Raw genomic sequence first — 15021 nt, 5'->3', positions numbered from 1 at the left:
CAATTTGTACCAGGAACTTTTTTTACAGTAACTTTTCTCCCCCCAGACCTGCAACTGTCTGCGTTTCGACCGCGATAAAGTTCCGTGAAGATTAGGCAGATTAGTCCGGTGATGTAGGACTGCGCGTGACTGCTCCTCCAAGTCCGTGACGGACAGTAGCCTAATCATTTTTGCGCGACACTAGCCACGTTTACAAGAACACATTTTTTGTCATTCTGATTGAAAGATTTAGTGGACTGTTTACATGAGACGTTATCTAAACCGATCTGGTGTTAACATGTGATGACTTTAAATCGCAATCATTTTATCACATGCAGTTTGTGTGCCGCATCAAAAATGTCGCCGCTGTTTTCTCCAGCAGCTGGAATGTGTTAACTGTAGCCATAGCAACTCTTAACGGCCACCAGGACTAATACAGTAGTATATAAGATATTTATTTGTTGTAAAGTGTAATAATCATCTCAGAAAAAAAACAATTCTGACAGGCGCAGTTAAAGTAAAAACTGCCTGGGGCAATATACGCTGTGTCATTATTCCATTCATAACTTGCGAGTAAAAAGTTTACCCCTCAGAAAAATGAACTTTCCTCTCTTGTCAACATGAGCGCGGCGCACGCTGTCACGTCATGTAAGGACGCACACTTAAATGTAATCGGTCAGGTCGTTTACATGGTGAAAAATAGACTGTAAAAAAATGAATAACGAGTATGGAAGATATTCAAGCTGTGCTGCTTTTGCTGGTTATGTATACGTTTACTAAAGAGGTAATTAACAACGACAGAAAAGAGCACTAGCATATTCAGAAAGCTTGTAAAGCTAGATTTAAAATGACAATGTATATCATTATCAGCTGTTGCGGACATTGAACGTGAGATGGCTGAGACGAACACGCGCCATCAGACAGAGAGCAAGACTGATATTTACTGAACGCAGAACGAACCTCGCAAAAGACTTTTAAAAATGCCGGTTGAAATAAAATGCTAAAGCAATCAGCATGTTCAGCGCCCAAGTCCCGCCCTCGAAAGTTCCTGAACTTTGAAAAAGTAATACCTCGCGAGCAGGGCCGTTTGGAGGGGGAAATATTTACCCGGAACCTCATTTAGACCCTGGTTCCTGCGGTCAAAACACACCGAGTACCACCCAAAGTTCCTGGGTAAAGTTCCTGCGGTGGAAACGCGGCTCAAGTCTTTATGGACCTTGCTTTATACACTAGTGCGCCGTCATGTTGGAACAGGAAGGGGCCATCCCCAAACTGTTCCTACAAAGTTGGGAGCATGAAATTGTCCAAAATGTCTTGGTATACTGGAGCATTAAGTGTTCCTTTCACTGGAACTAGGGGGCCAAGCCCAACCCCTGAAAAACAACCGCACACCATAAGGCAGTTAGGTAAGTACCGTTCTCCTGGCAACCACTAAACCCAGACTCATCTATCAGATTGCCAGACAGAAAAACGTGATTGGTCACTCCACAGAACATGTCTCCACTCCTCTAGAGTTCAGTGGTGACGTGCTTTACACCACTGCATCCAATGCTTTGCATTACACTTGATGTAAGGCTTGGATGAGCTGCTCGGCCATGGAAATCCATTCCTTGAAGCTTTCTAAGTATTGTTCTTAGGGTTGGGCATCGTTTTGATTTGAACGATTCTGATTCCGATTCCGATTCTTACTTTCGATTCCGGTTCTTTTCGATTCTCGATTCCGATTCTTTGAGGGGTGGAGTCAAAACATGTCACATCGATATTCAATGCTATTTTCAATACAATGGGGGGAAAACGCTGCATATACTGTCAATTAGATATTTTTTATATAATTTTTTTTTTTTGTCTGTCTTTTGAAAGTCTAGGCAATCAAACATTTCTTCTGAAGAGATCACTTTATATGATAAAGCTTTTAAGCTTTTTCTCATATATAAACATTGATCAATTACTATTAAAATTATCTCACAAATATTTTTTAACTCAATGTATTTTTTACAACGGGGTAATTGTGTTGCAATAGTTTACACACAGCACAAGTAAGCTTGATTTTGAATGGCAAATTGAATAAACAAAGATACATATTACAAAAAATAGCACAAATAAATACAATAGAATAAAAGATATAAATGAAATAGACTACTTTATTTTTTCAGGTAGGTCTAACATTCAGGTAAGAAACTGAATAAAAAAACGCAAAGTGGCTAAATAAATTTAAAATAACATTGGATAATTTTTTTGCAAAAAATTAAATAGTTTCATATAAAACCATTAAAGTTACACAAGTTGATCAGTCAAGAGCAGTGTGATCGTTTGTCTTTTTGTAGTTTGACTTTGAATAACAAAGGACTGCTGTCCCTTTAAGAACTGCTTGTTTCAGACTGTGTTTACATACTGTTCAAAATGTGCACTGAGAATGAGTGTATTTGACCAATAGTAAGCTGGAAAAAGAAGCGAATATTTGCACTTGTATGTCAGGGTGGCTTTATTACGGTAGGCTATGTGTGTGTGCGCGCTTCAGATGTGAGCTTGAAATCTGCGGGGATTCGTAAAATTATGTGCAATCCCGCGCAAAATTCAGACCGATCACACACACTAACACTAACACGCTGTTGTAAGGAAAAGTCCAGCAGAACGCGCGTCCGTCGTGTTCAGAGGTTAACCGGCTGAATGAGAATATGCGGCTGCGTGTCAACTCGCTGTCGGTCAGAGAGGAGAGGAGAGCAGCTGGGATGGATTGTGTAGGCTGAGCAGGCTATCGTATCTTTTCAGATATTTCAGTATCGATATTTTTGACAACACTAGTTGCACTGTGCTGACCCAGGCTTTTAAAAGTGAAATAAATCCACACTTCAGAGCTGCTTACCGGGCTTCCATGAACAAGCGGGCGCGCAAGCACCGGAAATCAGGTGGCCATGGAAACCAAAACTTGCGCGCTTGGAACCGAAGATCGGAACCGAAAATAAATTTTCTAAACGATTCCAATGGAATCGTTATTTTTTAAACGGTTCCAAGTTGGAACCGGTTCTCGATGCCCAACCCTAATTGTTCTTGAGCTAATCTGAAGGCCACACAAAGTTTGGAAGTCTATAGCAATCGACTCTGCAGAAGTATATCAGTAGATGTACATCAGCAGCACTTTCACAATTTCACACTCAACTATTGTTGGGTTAAAAGAAAGCTTTATAGTTATTTCAGGCCCCTACTGATTTGCTGATTTGTTCATATCATATGCTCATGTTATAATCAGATGCTTAAATGAGATCACTCATGAAAGGTTTCTCTTTGTTCCTCAGGGCCACCATGGAGAGTCACTTGGACACCCCTTACAATGTGCCTGATGTGGTGGTCACAATCGCCAACAATGAAACTGACTTTGTCATAAGGTGAGTCTGAAGACCGATTCTAATGCCATAATGCTATTGAACCACGTCAATCAACCTGCACAATAATTCATTAATGTATGATGTTACATAAACATGAGTTCTGAATAACATAAAAAACATGTTCCAAACTGACTGCTCGCACTAAAATGACATGAATTTAAAGGAAGTGTATGTAAGATTGTGGCCAAAACTGGTACTGCAATCACTTTCAAATGACTGTAGAGCCGTGTATCCCCTCTTCCCCTGACTCGAGGTTGCTAGATTGGCTACAGGATCCAGCAGGAACGTTTGTAGCTGCAGCTGTGGTAACTAGAGTAGATCTGGCAACCCGGATTCTGAAACACTACTGACTTTGTGATTGGTCGATAGTTGGAGGGTGGAGCTTCAGGCCAAAACATAACATGTCAACATCAGTTGAGGGCTGCAACAACAACTTTTAAATGACAATATTCTGGCCGGACTACTGTTGTCAGTGATAGAAGTATCTGAAATTAACATGATTTCTTAATGTCTAGTGACATATCAGGACCATTTTATGATTCATTGAAATACATTTCGTACATACAGTTCCTTTAAGAATCAAATTTGAATCTGATTTCAAAAGAATAAATTTAAAAAAGGCTTTTAAAGGAGTTTCTTCTGATGTTTGGAGTACAAAATTAATCAGATGAGTCAGATGTGCCGAAACTATCTTGGCTGTTTGAACAAAGCCTAATACATGAACAGGATTTTAGGTGTGGTTGGTCTGCTTTAAACTCAGAAGAATGGAATTAATGCTTTTTCCTCGAAATGCTGAATAATTTGTTGAAGCATTAGCATCTACAGTGAAGCATATAGTTATCAGATGTTTGCACAGAGACCTCATCATGCAGAGTGCTGCCTTTATAGCCATGTCCATTATCCTGCTGTGCACACTCAGCAGTGTGGATAAAACCTCTGTTGACACTGAGCAAATTTACCCATGGACAATGTTTACCATAAACTCGTTGGTTTATTGAAAGCATGAACCTCAAATGCTCCGCACTGGCTGTTTTTCGGTGGCTTTTGGTGGATGTCTGAAATGAAGAAGCAAAGTCCTCTCTGTTTCTGGGTTTTTGGTCCAATGTAAATCCCTCCACCATTTGGTGTGTACACAGTTTTTTAGAAAGTTAAAGGCTTATGAAACATGATCATTTACCTTTTGCTGGGTTCAGACTACATAATATCAGCACGATCCAAAAATGCATAGAAAAATAAAAAGCTCACAGTAAAAAGAATACATTGACAACAAATCAAAATCAGTTAATAATAAGTTGGTTGTCTTTCTTTTTTACATGTGTTAAATAAGCCCCTTTCACACTGCACGTCGGACCCGCAATATTCCCGGAACATTGCCGGGTCGCCTTCTGTGTGAAAGCAACCACGTCCCGGGATTGATTACCGAATTACCGGGACGAGCGCTGTGTGAAGAAAAGCCGAAACTAATGCCGCAACATGTACGTAGTTATCGTGCGATTCCTAGAGCTTGTTTTTTCAATAATACAACCCTGCAGTGCCAGAAGAGCTAGTCGGTGTTTTAAACGCAGAGAGTGTTCGTATACAAAATAAAGTAAAATTAAACAAGCAGAAATGTGCGCAAACTGGACACAAGTCGAGACCACGGAGCTCCTTACTATCCGCGCTGAAGCTGAGATCGCTCGCCATTATACGTCACATCAGGATGTCACGTGTCAACTCGACCCGGGACCGTTATGGGTTGTGTATGAAAGCGCACATATTACGGTATTTCGCTGGCAGTGTGAATGGACCAAATCTAGAGGCCCGGGAACAAATGCCGGGTCGCATTATCCGTGTATTTGCCGGAATCGCAGTGTGAAAGGGGCTATAGATGCATGTATAATTTCTTGTATGACACCCTGGCCAAACATTTTGTGCACGCAATTTGGCATGTTTCATTGCATTATCACAAAATAAAAGGGATCGTTCACCTTGAAATGAAAATGTTGAAGACTTGGGTAAGCATATTGCTTATAGTCAAGTGTTTAAAAGGATAGTTCACCCTGAAATGAAAATAGTCATCTTTTCCTCACCCTGCTGTTGTTTCAATGCCCTATGTCCTTCTATCCTTCTCGGACCTCAAAAGGAGACATTTTAAGTCTCACTGTATCATTGTGTGATACTTTTGTGTTCTTTTTGTAAAGTTTTAGCCTGGTCGCCATTCACTGCCATTTATATGGAGGAGCGCGTGCGTGCAGGACGTTTTTTAAATTTCTGCTTTTGAGGTCCGAAAAAAATAGAAGGACATAGGGCATTGGAACAACAGCAGGGTGAGTAAAAGATGACTATTTTCATTTCAGGGTGAACTATCCTTTAAACACTTGACTATAAGCAATATGCGTACCCAAGTCTTCAATACATGTTTTTAAAAATAATATTTCTCTATACACCCCAAACGTCTGAATGGTAGTGTATACATAATAATCTTAGGCCGTGTGTCCACCAAAGCGTTTTTCATGTGGCTGGCGTATTTTTCCAGTTGTTTTCAATGGGAGTGCCTCGTTTTTAAAATGGCATGAGCGTAGTAAGAAGCCTGAGCATCTATTTCATGCTCAAGCGCTCTGCGTTTTTTTACCAGCCACAGGGAGTTGAAGAATGTTCATCTTAGAGTAACACAGAACTCAACACTGTCACTTTTTATACAACCGACCAATCACAGTGGAAGAGGGGCGGGACAACAGATGACAACAAAAAGCAGTAATAATGGAACAAAATTTAAAACAAGAGCAAATACTTTATATTGTATGTTTCAGATACTATGATTGAGATATAATTTTTTATATAGAAACAATACAGAAACCAACTATCTGTTAATTATATACTGCTAACACTTCCAAGGATATTCCGTCACAGAAAGTAGAGTCTCAACTGAAAAAAACTGCTGCAAAAATACTCTCAAGCTCCCAAAGCTAGGAGTTTTCAGCTGGCTAAAAACCCTTTGGTGGACATGCTGCCTTGCTCTCATCAAGTGTAACTTTTTTTTTTTTTTTTACTTTGCTTCCAAAATATAGTCGGAGCTGATAGGCTTATGGGCAGCGCTCTGATATGAAGGATCGAGATATTAGTACGAGTCCCAATCCTGTCCCCGCTTCTTTTCCTGTCAGTTCTCTACACTTTCCCATCTCAATGAAGGCAAACAAAATAAATGTGTAAACCTATTTTGTGCAGCTTATGTATTACTGCTAACTGTTAATTGGCTATTTTGAATCATTAGTCCATAAATCCTTGGGGAACACCAAACAAGTATAATGATGGTGGCAGCCATGCAGGCAGGAATTTTCACCTTTCATTTAACCACACTAAATGAAAACCACTAAAACAGCTCACTCACAGATCATTTCAAGCTCCTTTTGATTCAGCGGTGATGTTTGAGTGGGTGCGTTTCTGAATCTGTGATTAGTCCATTCACCTCCACTAGTTTGGATTCCTCATGGCTGATCTGCATACTGGTTCTAAAATATTTTTTTTAGTTTGAGGTGGCAAAACAAAAAGGTTGCAAACTATTGCACATGATGTACTATATGCACTTACACAAGCATATGTAAATGAAACGGATTTGCCTAAATTTGTTCAACTCATTTTGCAGGATCTCAGACCGTGGTGGTGGCATTCCTCACAGCATTCTGGATAAGGTGATGGATTACCACTTCAGCACAGCTGAACAGAGCACACAGGATCCCCGCATGAGCAATCTTTTCGACAGCATCACCAACAGCGGCCCCCAGTCCGGACCCATGCATGGGTAAGAGCAGATGGATCCAAATCTGTACAAAACAAGCTGCTTTTAAATGTTGGAGCTTTTTACGTAGATGTGCTGTTTGAGATCATGTTTCGTTTTTGCATTTACAACATGCTTTTCACCCCTTAGCATGTAAATATTTACATCTCGTTCGCATGCAGCAGCTGACTTTGCAGGATTCTTTGCGTTCTTGCAAGAGCAGTGTAGTAGCTAAAGGTGTCAGTTCAACATGATCCAGACTCAGCCAGTTCGATCTGGATCTGCAAGTCTTTGGTGTATAGTGTCACACTGCCCTCCTCACTGCGAGTGGTCTCAAATCACAATAACAGAACAACAGATGCCGACTGGTAGGACTGGGTGATATTTTATTTCGCGATATGAGTTTTTATTTCACAATTACAATGTATGACAATATAGGTTTTTTTTTTTATTATTAAAAAGTAGCATATAACACCAAACAATAGGATGAATTCAATTATACAAATGAAGTGGCCGTTTACACAATAGTCTTCGACTAAAAATGTGCAACTTTTTATGCGTTTGGCTGTTCATTTACATGTCAACAGCATTTTGGGGGCCCAGAAACGCAAAAAGCCAGAGGGGATTCATGAAAACAGGTTATGTGACATACCTGTGTTTAAGAGTAAGCAAGCTGATAACCTCAACTTTCAGTTTCAAAAACAGAGGTACATTTCAGGGTATGTAATTAGCCATAGAAACTCACTCTCTGAACATAACCTGCTCCAGAGCAGCTCATGGGTTAGCTTCGCCTGGATGCCAGCCGAACTCAGCCCCGCCCACAACATTTTTAGGTCAGGCGGTTCGGTCTGGCCTTGCTCCATAGAGGAGTAATTATCCCCGAACAGAAACTGTTCGGACCAATGAAATCATTAGGGCGGGCTTTAGACGATGATGGACAGATGATCAACAGTAACGTAATCATCACGCAAAGGGGCTTGGGTTATATTTTTTCGAATCCTAAACAGAGAGCTTGTTTCTATATGCATTCACCATCACTTTCTCTCAGAAATGATGATCATGTTAGGTAAGTACTCTGTGTATCATTATATTATTTTATTTTTTTACAACACCGGCAAAGATCGTGTATTTCAGACTGATACCAGTGCACGTGCAGACAGGGTTGCCAAGTTTTTACAACAAAACCCGCCAACTACTATCCCTAAACGATAGCTTCTCGGGGGGTTCTCCGGGGGTAAAATGTGTGTTATTTTGGCAAGGTTGCCTGCTAAAATTTGCACTCACGGGTCTATATATCACATAATATTCGCTTCAACCCGCGGACATAGAAAACAACCTGTGGGGAAAAAAACGCGGACTTTGCAACACCATGGGCAGCACTGCAGTTGAGCTCTGTTGACATTTGACAATGCGTCGCTTCGTTGCTCTGATTGGTTGTTGGTCTATCCAATTGATGTCTTTCCTGGTTCGGTTGAAACACGCCCCATAATCACAGCCCAATGGAGCAGTTTCAGACTCATATTCTGACTAGAATTGAGTATGACCACGTCAGGCTTGGGTTAGCTTGCTTAAAGGGACTATTCACCCCAAAATGAAAATGTTATCTGCTTACCACCAGGGCATCCAAGATGTAGGTGTGTGTGTGTTAGTAGAACACAAATAAAGATTTAGTGAGTGTTTCAACTTTTCAAATGAATTCCTATGAAAGTTAAAGGGGGGGTGAAACACTCAGTTTCAGTCAATCTCATGTCAATCTTGAGTACCTATAGAGTAGTATTGCATCCTTCATATCTCCGAAAAGTCTTTAGTTTTATTATATTTGTAAAAGAAATATGGGCTGTACCGAGTCTTTCCGGAAAAAAACGAGCGCCTGGAGGCGTATCGTGTGGGCGGAGCTAAAGAATGACGAATGCGCAAAGCGGTGACGTCCTCAAGCGTGGAGAAACCCTTGCTATCGATCTCAGCTAATAGATATATGATCCAGAATCATTCGGAGGCTGAAATAGAAACAGCAACAGCAGGACGTCCTGTCAACATTTGTCTTTACTCTCAGTTTATGAGGACATGATTCGGTTTATGGACTATTGTTTGCGACCAAACCTTAGAAGTAGCAAGCTAAACGGTTTTGCACGTCAGACTAGAATAACGTTATACAGAGAACAGCAATGAAGTCCGTGCATTTGAACGAGGAAGCACGCGATCGTGTCGTTTACTGATGTTTACTCACACGATGATAAGCAACAGCACAGACATTTGAAGCAGTTTTACTCACCGGCTGCTTCCAAAGCAGGACCGAACCTTTATCGCTGGGACGGCTCCGTCAAAAACACTTCTTGGAGTGTGGAGATCCACTTTGCGATGCGACTGAAGCATTTCTGCGTTCAAATCGGTTCAAATGCAGCGCTGCCTTCCCGGAATGCTGTGCTGAAGCGTTGAAGTCGCTTAATGTCAAAGTGGAGGAATGAAGTGGAGCGCGGCGCGGACTATAGCCGACATTAGTGGTCACGGACGACTGGATCTGCACCTGAGAGTGTTTACGGCCATGCATATCCTCTCTCGCTCTAGTCACGCGCGCACGCACCCTACCGGGAGAAGAGCCCGTACGGCCCATACAAGGACCTTCCGGTCTATTAACGTCAAGTCAACCCATACTCGAAAAAAACTCTCCGAAACTTGTGAGAAACCGGAAGGAGTATTTTTAACACAGAAATACTCCATCAAACGTCCAACATTAGTTTTTGAAACTTTGTCTATGTTTAGGATGGTAATCCAAGTCTTTAACAGTGTAAAAAGCTCAGTATGCATGAAACAGCATTTCACCCCCCCTTTAAGCTTCCAAAGGCATGAACTGAAAATGCGCCAGACTGAACCTGCGCAGTGAATGTATGCTGCTGACGCGATTACCTCAGCTCTCATCACGAGAGCTCATTCAGCTCATTCATCTCAATGAATGTAATCTGACTCCTGCTGCGTTTGTGCGGTGTCTCTCACTCGGCTCACTCACATCATATTAAACACACATGTTCAGTTTTTAATTGTAGTGTTTGTTCTCTAAATGAACTGATTTTACGAAAATTAATTGCGGTGGGAAACTGATCCAATAATCCAGTAGCAGTGGCTTTGAGAGTGGCCTCATAGGGCAGCGAAGCAATGCATTCTGGGAGTTGTCTTTCATCCACATGAGACAAATACATTTCCTGTCGTTTCTCAGTCAATTAGGCACTAAATTCAAAAATAATTTCACATTTCTATTACATTAATGACCCAGTTTAAATACAAAACTTAAACCTAAATCACTGAAGTAACCCTTTAAGGTTTATTTGAGGTATCTGATCAACTACTATATGTTGTGATGTGTAATCTGACCGAAGAACAACTCAATAATGCCACTTGTTTTCTCCTCCAGGTTTGGCTTTGGCCTGCCCACATCCCGAGCGTACGCCGAATACTTAGGAGGTTCCTTGACCATCCAGTCGATGCAGGGCATTGGCACAGACGTCTACCTGCGCCTTCGGCACATTGACGGCAAAGGAGAAAGCTTCAGAGTTTGATGACATGGTCTATTCTTAGAGCTTGTGGTCAGTCACCATGTTGAAGATATTAAGGGTCGAACCAGGGCGTTCAACAGTTAACCTTTCACTCGTTTCACCTACCATCACATTTTGGATCACGTTTTCGGCAGATCGTGGGTGTCATGCTCAGGATTTGCATTGTGTTTGTGTAGTTCACTGTGATAAAAAACAAAACAAAAAAAAACACTTTCAGCCTTAAGATTGCTAAGCGATTTCATGATTAAAATCCAGCATGTTACTGTCCAACGTGGGACGAGTCCTTACACTTCAGGCTCCTGCAGAAGAAGCTCTCCAGACAGCCATATCCTGGTTTCCTTCAGAAATATGAGTGAATTGTTTGAAAGATGTAGTGTTCACTCCCAGCGGTGAATGCAGAAGCTCAGAAAGGCTTTTAGTAATCTACTATGAACTCTGACTAGAGGTCGACTGCCTTACGAAAAAGACTTGAAAATGTTGTCAGTCTTGCTTCACACCAGTTGTTCAAGTTTGACATTTCATATTAACCATTTGAGCTTAAGAGTTTGTTGTAGATTTCATTCTAGAAATTGTTTGCTAAAAAGCCTCTTGGGTGTAGCGCGGCGCAAAATATATTTTGTTTTTGTTCTTTCCTGCAAACAGTGTTTATATAGATGTTCATATTTGAGTAGATGTTTTTACACTCTGCCTAGCTGCACACGTGTTCTCTTGATGGATTTTGTTAAGCTCATGGATGCCAACATGTATGAGACATTTGTTTACCAGAATGGATTTTGAAATGGTCCCCAAATTGAATTGCTAATCTAACGTCTGGAGAAGTTCACAGTACACACAGTGATCCGTAACATATTTTGTCTTGTAATGTTGTGCCTGTGGTTTCTTTTCTGTCCTTTTGAAATGACCTTTCAAGAAAAGGAGCCTTAGTGTGTGTTCTTCTAATTATCTGTCCTCAAGTGCTGCAGATTTGTTGCCCATGTTTGCCCCCTACTGGTGGAAATTGAGTATTAACTTTTGACTTTAAAACATGGGCATACTGATGATGATGTAGTGTAATAAATGGTATTGTACAGTAGGTTTTGGATGATTTAGAATGAAGCTAACATGCACATATTACCATATTCCTTATGTTTATATAAAAGGCCAAATTGTGGCATGATGCACCCAGAATGATAGCATGGATGGGATCATTTTATTGTATTTCTTTTCTTTTTGATGTTGAGTTTGCATTACATAGATGCCAAATACGCATAGTTTTTGGGCATTATAAAATTATGGATGAGAGCATGTGTCTTTTTCCTTTCTCAGTACATTGCTGGTTTTATACTGTTAATTGAGTAGTGAGACATTTTTTATCCAAACGTTAGTGGAACATGCTTAAAGTTAAAACAATGACGTTTATTCATGTATAATGATGACTTAAGCATCCAAATTCGTTTGGAGCATAGCCTATTTTTTAAATTACTTTTAATAATTGACAGATGCTTTAGTCGCATTTACTACAAAGTGCACTATTTAAATGTAACTGTGCTAGCAACAAGGCAACAAAAAAATCTATTTTTAGATAGGTCTCTCACTAAATTAGGTAGTCCTCAGAAAACACGACATAAGCGCTTAAGCTCTGGGAACGAACTGGCCAATCGGAGAACGCTTTCTACTTGTCGCTCATTTTGCGCCTTCGGGAGCGGTTGACGTTGACATGTCTTTGGAAAAGATCTCGCCGTTACAGATCAAGCCACGGCTTGGAGGGTTTGAACATGTATTTCATTAAACAAAAACATTATTTAAAAAAAATGTATATTATAAAAATGTATGTATTAAAAAAATTTAACAAAAAAACTTCCAGCTGATCCTCGTCACGTGATGTACACACGTTCAGAGAACTTGGGAGAGATCACGTGACACGAGAAGTCTGAATCTCCGCGAACCGGTTCTTTTGAATAGTTCGTTTCAAAGAACCGGTTCAAGCAGCTGAATCACTATTGGCATGTCTTGTCATAACGTTTTACAATAAAATCACATGTAAACATTTACGTATTGCTGTTTAATGGGTGGTTTTAAACATAATGGTATTTCATTTGTCTTCAGTTTGTTCAGCCAAGCTTCAGCCCAAAACGTCTTTTAGAACCTTGAAAAACTACATTGAACAATAGTACAATTATTTTGTTATTTCATTATTTTCATCTCCCCAACATAAAAAAAAATGCTACAGTAATGTATAGTAAATAATAGTTTTTTTTAACCAATTGCCTACTATATAGGCCTACTTTAATTAATTTGTTGTGGTAATGTATATATATATGCCTATAGTATTTAGCCAATACTGTACTAAGTTTTCTAAACTGTAGGGTATATTACACTGCAATACAGAATAGTAAAAACTAAAATATACTTAAGTATTTACAGTATTACAGTTCACTACAGTTAACACTACTGTGTGCTGTAGCAATCATTAACAGCGTGTTTTAAATACTAATATATTAGGGTAAACCTGAGCTTTGTTCAGCCCTGGCAAAAACGGAAACTGTAGTGTCGAACACCCTGTTGATGACGCATAAACTGCAACAATGGCAGCTGAGAAGGCCCCAATTTGTTCGGAAAATTTTCGGAACCTGATGAAATTTGTATAAATACGTGTTTACAGTTTTTTTCGATTGCTAAACAACAGTGAGCACAACTGGAGCGACATGTGCAAAACTCTTAACAGTCTGCACTACAAACAGTCACCTGAGCTAAACAATTCACACATCACCTGCAAAACTCATTCCAAGCAACACAACCCTCACCGAGATAATCAACACACACTGTCACTCAGAACACGCTGAGAGTAAAAACACATCAGACACCAAAACAAAAAATACAAACTTTCCACTGGTAAATGGTTTACTTACTATGGTATTACTGTGCTCAATTGGCCTGCCAACTCTCCTCCTGAACCTCATAGAGAATCTGTGGGACATTGTGAAGAGAAAGTTGAGAGACGCAAGACCCAACACTCTGGATGAGCTTAAGGCTGCTATCGAAGCATCCTGGGCCTCCATAACACCTCAGCAGTGCCACAGGCTGATCGCCTCCATGCCACGCCGCATTGAAGCAGTCATTTCTGCAAAAGGATTCCCGACCAAGTATTGAGTGCATAACTGAACATAATTATTTGAAGGTTGACTTTTTTTGTATTAAAAACACTTTTCTTTTATTGGTCGGATGAAATATGCTGATTTTTTGAGCCAGGAATTTTGGGTTTTCATGAGCTGTAAAATCATCAGTATTAAAACAATAAAAGACCTGAAATATTTCAGTTGGTGTGCAATGAATCTAAAATATATGAAAGTTTCATTTTTATCATTACATTATGGAAAATAATGAACTTTATCACAATATGCTATTTTTTTTAGAAGGACCTGTACTAAACTCAAAATTATTAGTTCTGTTACCTTGTTATTAGTGCTCACATTACTTTTTTGAAATTATTAGGAAACCGATTGCCGTAAAATTCTCAAGAAAGCTGAACTTAACACTCAATTAAGTAAGCTTAATTGCATCAAGTTGTTCTTAATTAAACCATTCAATTTGTGTCGAAGTGTACTCCCAGAATGCATTGCAGCACGGATAAATTAATCACAGGGCAATCGTGACTACGTTTTATTATTTTTGTCTTTATTTGACCATTTTATTTGCTGTTTTTTTTGTCAGTATAACCCCAATAGCCTAATGACATGCAGCAAATGAATTGTAATTGTCTTATTATGTGTTAAAAAATGTTTGCATGAGGGTGCAAAAAAATCTAAATATTGAGAAATACAAAATCATACAATGTTAACTATTGCCACAAATGAGACTTATGACTGGTTTTGTCGTCCAGGGTCACATATACAGTATACAACAATTTACTACAGTAATTTTTCGTGCGTCGAGACTTTTTTTAAAACAATTTAAATAAAATATTTGATTACGGTATTAATACATTTTATTAATAAATATTAAGGTATTTACTATTTTCCATGTGTGTTGATAGCACAGTGAAGTCATAAACATATTTCCAGTAGATCGTAATTTCTGCTATTCTATGGCAAGCCGTTTTGACTTTTATTCATTGACAGGATATGAATTCTTGATATCAAAAATTATATTTTCACTAGTGAAATGTCACCATAAGCTCCCATTCAAACTCAATTGTTGATATCAAGAATTAGCATATAACCTGTAAAAAAAATATGGACAACGCGACTTCATTCTCTTCCGCTGAAGTATAATTGAAGCCTCCGGAGGTCTGAATATGGCGCTGACATCGTGCGCAGATTTGGGGCAGAGTCTGCGCAGTAGTGATCTCAGGACCGGAATCTGCGCAGTATTGAGCAGG

The 15021-nt window shown here is 39.6% G+C and overlaps 1 protein-coding gene across 1 annotated transcript in view; it reads left to right on the top strand.

Annotated features, from left to right (window-relative positions):
* Positions 1-11945, top strand: part of bckdk (branched chain ketoacid dehydrogenase kinase) — a 38430-nt gene extending 26485 nt beyond the window's left edge. The window contains exons 9-11 of the mRNA XM_067437764.1: positions 3273-3362; positions 6985-7140; positions 10523-11945. Of these exons, the coding sequence (XP_067293865.1) occupies positions 3273-3362; positions 6985-7140; positions 10523-10667 (391 nt within the window). The 3' untranslated portion in view covers positions 10668-11945. The remainder of the gene's footprint in view (positions 1-3272; positions 3363-6984; positions 7141-10522) is intronic.
* The last annotated feature ends 3076 nt before the right edge of the window (positions 11946-15021 follow it).

The sequence above is a fragment of the Pseudorasbora parva genome, chromosome 3, assembly GCF_024679245.1.
Source record: "Pseudorasbora parva isolate DD20220531a chromosome 3, ASM2467924v1, whole genome shotgun sequence".
Taxonomy (NCBI): domain Eukaryota; kingdom Metazoa; phylum Chordata; class Actinopteri; order Cypriniformes; family Gobionidae; genus Pseudorasbora; species Pseudorasbora parva.
Note: the sequence above shows the minus strand (reverse complement) of the source record. Positions and strands in the feature narration are given on the sequence as shown.